General features: G+C 65.2%; 1 protein-coding gene across 3 annotated transcripts; it reads left to right on the top strand.

Annotated features, from left to right (window-relative positions):
• The first annotated feature begins 1880 nt into the window (after nucleotides 1-1880).
• Nucleotides 1881-6708, top strand: SLC38A8 (solute carrier family 38 member 8). Of its 3 annotated transcripts, none has more exons than XM_055818958.1 (10): nucleotides 1881-2171; nucleotides 2675-2873; nucleotides 3085-3238; nucleotides 3398-3502; nucleotides 3822-3879; nucleotides 4130-4244; nucleotides 4370-4517; nucleotides 4602-4801; nucleotides 4993-5044; nucleotides 6557-6708. In XM_055818958.1, exons 1-10 carry the CDS (start codon nucleotides 1998-2000, stop codon nucleotides 6651-6653), a joined length of 1302 nt encoding a protein of 433 aa, XP_055674933.1. In that variant the 5' UTR covers nucleotides 1881-1997; the 3' UTR covers nucleotides 6654-6708. The 3 variants fall into 3 exon arrangements, with proteins under 3 accessions (XP_055674933.1, XP_055674932.1, XP_055674934.1); XM_055818957.1 differs by having other exon boundaries at nucleotides 4367-4517; XM_055818959.1 differs by lacking the exon at nucleotides 3398-3502 and having other exon boundaries at nucleotides 4367-4517.
• Nucleotides 6709-6733: the final 25 nt, after the last annotated feature.

Raw genomic sequence — 6733 nt, 5'->3', positions numbered from 1 at the left:
TCGGGGTTGGAAGGGACCTCTGGAGATCATCTAGTCCAACCCTCTGCTGAAGCCAGTTCACCTAAAGCATGCACAGAGTTGCATCCAGGTGGGTGTTGAATGCCTCCAGAGAAGGAGACCCCACAGCCTCTCTGAGCAGCCTGTCCCAGTGCTCTGTCACCCTCATGGTAAAGTTCTTCCTCATACTCGGGTAGAACTTACTGTGTTGCAGTTTGTGCCCATTGCCCTTTGTCCTGTTGCAGGGCACTGCTGAAAAGAGCCTGGCCCCGTCCATCCTCCTGACACTCTCCCTTAAGATACTTGTGTGCATCGGTAAGATCCCCTCGCAGTCTTCTCCTCTCCAGGCTGAACAGGCCCAGCTCTCTCAGCCTTTCCCCATAAGGGAGATGCTCCAGCCCCTCATCATCTTCATAGCCTCTGCTGGACCTTCTCCAGCAGTTCCCTGTCTCTCTCGAACTGGGAAGCCCAAAAATGGATGCAGCAATCCAGATGCGGCCTCACCAGGGCAGAGTAGGGACCCTCGGGTTATGGCTTACAGCCCAGGGGCTGGAGCACCCAGGTAAATGGAATGAAGAAAAGCCGGGGGGGGGGAGTGTGTGTGTGGAAATACGAACGAGGGAGCCCAGAGCCACTGAGCAGAGAAATAAATGGGCTGGGGCTGCTGTGCCAGTGTATGTGGTGGGCTGTGTCCCTTTGATTTGAGACGCTCCCATCAGAGGGAGCCTGGAAAGCTTTGGTGCCGCTGCTCGGGTCGGTGCTAATGAGGAGGCTCGCTCCTCTCATTGCAGCACTAATGAGAGATTACAGCTTCACTGCAGCCTCGAAACCAGAGTCAAGCTGTATCAAAGCGCCAGTCCGAATTAAGAGCCTTTCCCAGTGGCTGGTATTTTACAGCCCAGTGGCCAATTTCTAAATCGTAGAGGCCAATTATTTCCGAAGCCTTTGGTGTGCAGCTAATGAAGGCCTGGAAGGGCCTTTGTAAATGGTTATAAGCCCCGTAGGCGGCAGAGATGTAATGGAGGTGGCAGGCACAATTAGCCATCCATAATTCCTCCTAGCAGCTGATTAAAGTCTCTTTATCCGTCTTACCGAGATCAGAAGGGCACATATTTGGGAAATCAAAAATGCATTAGGGGCTGCCAGCCAGCGCCGGGGGGGGGGGGGGGCTGTGCCCTGAGCCCTGGGGCAGTGGCATGTGCCTGGAGCAGCACAGAGCTGCTGCGTGTCCCCCTGGGCAGGGAATGGGCCCCTGGACGCCGTGGGGTGCAGCCTCCGTGCAGGCCCCCTGCAGTGTGTCACCCCATCCTGTTATCCCGGCACCCCCCTCTCCCTGCGTGGAGCAGGGGGTGGCTCCTTGCTGAGGTCTCCCCAGTGCAGGAGCACCCCAGTGGGCTTTCTGCAGCTGTGGAGACACGGGGGGGGGGGGGGGGTGCCGGCCTCATCCTGCACCCAGCGAGTGGTGCAGCGTCTGCCAGCTGCATGGTCTGGAGGGTGCTTGCTGCAGCTGACGTCCCTCACCCTCTCTGCCCCGGGATGCTCCAAAATGCCCCACGGTGGGAATTTCAAGGGTGGGGTGAATGCAACTGGAATGGGGAGCTCTCCCCACCCAGGGATGCTCCAAAACAGCCCGTGGTGGGAATTGCCGGGGTGGAGCGTGGCTGGGACGGGGAGCCCCAGCCTGACCCGTGCTGGGAGCTGCCGGGGCCGCTGGTTTTCCTGCCGTAGCTCCCGGGGCTGCCCACGGGACACGCGGGTCCGAGCCAGGGGGGTGCCTGGGCCGTGCCCCCCGCGCAGGGATGCGACGGGGAGGGGTGAGCTCTAGCGAGGGGGGGGGGGGGGTTTCCCACGGCCGGCTCCTGCCCCATCCCCCGGTGCCCCCCTCCCCGCTGCCCGCAGGGGCGTGGGGCCGCGGGCCCCCCGCGCTGCGCCGCGCCCGCCCCCGCGGGGTCCGCGCTGCCCCCGGCCGGCCCGGCGCAGAGCCCGGCGGAGGCGGCGGGATGGAGCGGGCGGGCGAGCGCCGGCCCCTGCTGCCGGCCGCGGGCAGCGCCGGGCTCTCCTCCGCCGGCGCCGTCTGCATCCTGCTGAAGTCGGCGCTGGGCGCGGGGCTGCTGAGCTTCCCCTGGGCCTTCAGCAGGGCCGGCGGGGCCGCCCCCGCCCTCCTGGTGGAGCTGGTAAGGGCCGGGGGCGGCCGGGGCCCGAGCCGGCGGGGGGCTGCGGGCAGCTGCGTCCCGGGAGGGAGCTGAGGCACCTGCGGGCTGGGGCGAGGGGAGGGCAGGGCTCCCCTGCCCCGCTGTGCTGGGCGGTGGGGGCTGGCAGGGGAGGGGGGTCAGCACCCGCAGCCCAGCCCAGGCTGAAAGGGAGAACAGCCCCAGGGCAGGGGTGCGAAAGGCGCTGCCGCCCTGGAGATGCTCCTTGCGTCTGAAGCTGCACTCTTAGCTGGCTTGTAGCTCAGCCTAAACTAAAATCAGTGGCTGGGCCCCTACGTGCCCTAAAACCCCCCGCTCTAAACCCAAAGTATCGTGCAGGGCTGCTTTGCCACCCTTTTCCTGACCTGTCTGATTGCAGCTACCAGGCAACCCTGGTCCCCAGCCATGGCCTTGCTGGGTGCCCCTGGGTGGGGGCGGGGGGTGACGGGGGTCAGTGTGATGCTCCTTGCTGGGTCCTGTCCCCGCAGGGCTCACTGGTCTTCCTGGTGAGCGGGCTGGCGGTGCTGGGCTACGCGGCGGCCCTCAGTGCCCAACCCACCTACCAAGGGGTCGTCCGGGCGGTGTGCGGGGCAGCGGCGGGGAAGCTCTGTGAGGTCTGCTTCCTCCTCAACCTCTTCATGATCTCCGTGGCCCTCCTCAGGGTGGTGGGCGATCAGCTGGAGAAACGTGAGTTGTTTCCCCCCACCGTGTTTTTGGGGCTGGCAGCTCGTGGGAGTGAGGGAAAGGTGGTCCCGCCTGGGTTGGGGCAGCCCCAGGGATTTCTTGGGACCCCTGAGGATGTGGAACTCCCTGGCTCTGCCATGGTGTGATGCTCCCAACCACCTTGGGTCACCTTTTGGGGTGCAGCTGACCCGCCACTCTCCCCCCCATCCCGCAGTGTGTGACTCCCTGTACCCCAACGGGACGCTGAGCGGGACCCCCCCGCCAACCCCCTGGTACACGGACCAGCGCTTCACCCTCTCAGCTCTCTGCATCCTCGTCATCTTCCCGCTCTCCGTCCCCAGGGAAATCGGCTTTCAGAAGTACTCCAGGTACCACCTGGGCTGTCCCTGTGGTGGCCCACCCCTAGGCACCCCGTTACCCAGGCCACCTCCTCCAGGGCTCCTCCCGGGTCCCTGCGGGGCGATGGGAGACCCCCTCCCTCCCAGCTGCCCGGGGTCTGCATGCTGGTGCTCTCCCATGCCCCACAGCATCCTGGGCACGCTGGCTGCCTGCTACCTCACCCTGGTCATCGTCCTGAAATACCACCTGCAGGCAGAGAGCCTGGGCTCACCTGAGCCCCCCCAGCCCTCCAGGTATGGGGGAGGGTCAGCCCTGCGTCCCTCCTGCCCCATCCTCCACGCCATCAGCAGTGGCACGGGGCAGTGCGTGGGGTGGTGCTGGGTGGAGGGGCGTGAGCTGGGGACAGCAGTGGCAGGGTGGTGGTGGGGTGGCAGCCCCCAGCCCTAGCTTTTGCCCCAGCACCTCCCCCCCCGCCACCCCCCTTCTCCCAAAATCATCATGGGGGGGAAGGTTCCCATGGTGGCATCCAGGCTTATGTCACCATGGTCCCCTCTGCCTCCGGGGGCCTCACACTCTTCGCTCGCTCTGTGCTTCCTCCCTGCCATGCCACAGGGCCTCCTCCTGGGCCTCCGTCTTCAGCGTCATCCCCACCATCTGCTTCGGCTTCCAGGTAGGTGATGCTGGCCCCACTGTCCCCAGCATCCCAGACCATGGGGACGCCATTCCTTGGGGAGTGAAAGAGGGGGGAAAATTGCAGGAAAGAGGACCCACGGCTGTCACCAGAGGTGGCTGTGCGGCAGGACACAAGCCCCTGGGGACGGGGGGGAGCAGGACAGAGCACCCATGGGTGGGAAGGAAGGGTCTGGGCGTGGGGGCTGTCCCTGCACGGGGCCCCAGCACCATCCCTCCTTGCCTTGCAGTGCCATGAAGCCTGCGTGGCCATCTACAGCAGCATGCGCAACCGGAGCTTCTCCCACTGGGTCACCGTCTCCGTGCTCTCCATGCTCATCTGCCTACTCATCTACTCCCTCACTGGTAACCCCAGCACAAAAGCCCTTCACCCCTCCTTTCCTCAGGGGTCCCCTGTCCCCAGAGCTCATCCTTCCTCCTCGGAGCTCCTCTGTGCTCACAGGCACAGCTGCCCACCTCCCCGTCAGCAGGGCTCTACGGCTACCTGACCTTCGGCGAGGCCGTGGCGTCCGATGTCCTGATGTCCTACCCAGGGAACGACCCGGTCGTCATCGTCGCCCGCCTGCTCTTCGGTGTCTCCATCGTCACCATCTACCCCATCGTGGTGCTGCTGGGCAGGTGAAGGGGCAGTGGCAAGCTGGGTGTCCCCCTCGACCAGTGCAGCTCCGCGGGGTGCCATCACCCCTCTGACACCCCCTCCAGGTCGGTGGTGCGGGATGTGTGGGCAACCCCCAAGTGTGGGGCTGCGGTGGTGCCTGAGGAGCATGAGCAGCGGAGCCGGGTGATGCTGACGGTCACCTGGATGGCCGCCACCCTCGCCATCGCGCTGTTCGTCCCAGACATCGGCAAGGTCATTGAGCTCATTGGGGGCATCAGCGCCTTCTTCATCTTCATCTTCCCAGGCAAGAGCGAGCAGTGAGAGGGTGGGGAGGGGGGGTGCCAGTGCCAAGAGCATTGCTGCGGGACTGTGGTGGGGGGTGGCCCATCCTGGCCATGTTTTGGGGGTGCAGTGGCGTGCTTGTGGGGACGCTGCAGTGGGACCTGAGTGACGGGGTGCTGTGGCGGTGGGGCTGAGCCTCTGTATTGGTGGCAGGGCTGTGCCTGGTGTGCATGACTGGGACCCACACTCTTGGGCCACGCAAAAAGTGAGTGTCTGCGTTGCTCGGTGGTGGCGGGTAAGGGCAGGGGTAGGGGACGGCATCCGATGACACATGGCCCAGGCAGGGTCCCTCTGGCGAAGGGGGGAGGATTTGGGGCATCTGTGGGCACTGAGAGGAGGAGCACTTGCTATGGGACGTGGGGTCTGCAGTGGGGCTGAAGGGTGGGTATGGAGGGGCGTGCTCTGACAGCGGGGATGGGCCTGGGTATCAGGGATGTGCCCAAGCAGTGGGACTGTGTCCAGGTATTGGGGGTGTGCCTGGGCATCAAGGGTGTGCCTGGGCATGCGTGTTGAGCACAGGCACTGGGGAGATGCTCAGGTTTCAGGGATGTGCCCGGGTACCAGGGATGTGCCTGGGTACCAGACCCCTTGCAAGGCAGAGCGGCCATAAGGGAAGGAGACCAGTGGGATTCAGAGGCACTGGGGCACTCGGTGGAGGCTGGGGTGGACATCAGAGGGACGCAGTGCCCATGGCAGGCAGCCATCAGGTGTTCAGTGTCCATTATACCTGCGTGGTGTGTCCCCATCACTGCTCCTGGCTGGAGAGACAGGCACAGCAGCAGCCCCGGCCGAGGGGCCCTGGTGTGGTGCTGGCGAGTTTTGGGGTGAGCATGTGCCAAAGCGTGTCTGCGGTGCCCATGGGGCAGCAGCATCTAAGTGAGGATGGAGGTGATGTGGGGGGCTCCTGTTCCCCACGACAGCTGGAGGAAGCTTCCCAGAACTGTGGGCTCTTGGCCAAGAGGGAGCCCTGACTGTCTGGGCAGGGGTGAGGGTGCCCTTGGGGGTGCTGGGGGACCAAGGCAGGAGGTGAGCAGGGGCACCCAGCTGGGTGAAAAGGACTTGGAGAGGTCCCTCGTGGAGACCCCCCCCCGAGGGTGCGAACCTAGGAGTGCCATCACAAGGAGAGAGGACAACGTGAGCCAGGGCGATAGGGACAGCGAGGGCACAGCCCCAGCCTGCCTGGGGCGGCTCAGGAAGGTGCACCGTGCTGGCGACCCCGCGATGGAGCAGCGGTGGGGCTTGGGGGTGAGTGCCACATCCTGGGGGCTCTGTGTCTGGCTGAGGTGGGGGGCTGTGTGCCCGGGGAGAGTGGGACCCACCGGTCTTAGGGCTGGGGATGGAGGTGGGGAAGGGACATGGTGGGGGGATGTGGTGACAGGGTGGGGGCTGGGGCCGTGTGGGAGCATCCGTGCCTGAGCAGGGGGGGCCACTGTGGGTCTGTACCCCCTTGGTGGGGCCACTGTGTGCCAGCGGAACCGGGGATAGTCTCATGGGGGCAGCTGCCAGGCTTTTGACCAAGTTTTGTGTGTCATCGCAGAGGGTGTGGGGGATGAACTGGAGGAGCTGCCAGGCTCTTTGGCCATCGGTCCAGAGTGATGCAGAGGAGCATGGCAGAGAGGCTGAGACCCCGCAGAGGGACCCACACCCGGCGGTCAGGGGGCAGCATGTTACTGGGGGTCAGCTCTGTCCTACTGGCCCCCTGCTCATGTCCCTGCAGGGCTGCTCTCATCACTTGGGGTGTCCTCTCCGTGCTCGGCGGTGCCTTCGTCTGTGGGCAGAGCGCTGCCCTGGCCGTGCTGGGGCTGCTGCACTGAGCCCCCATCGTGCCCCCCACCATGACCCCCCCCCCATGCCCCCCCCCCCAGCCCTGGACAGCTGCCTCGGACACGGCTAC

Source organism: Falco peregrinus, chromosome 14 (assembly GCF_023634155.1).
Source record: "Falco peregrinus isolate bFalPer1 chromosome 14, bFalPer1.pri, whole genome shotgun sequence".
NCBI lineage: Eukaryota > Metazoa > Chordata > Aves > Falconiformes > Falconidae > Falco > Falco peregrinus.
This window is presented reverse-complemented; position numbering and strand designations above follow the sequence as displayed.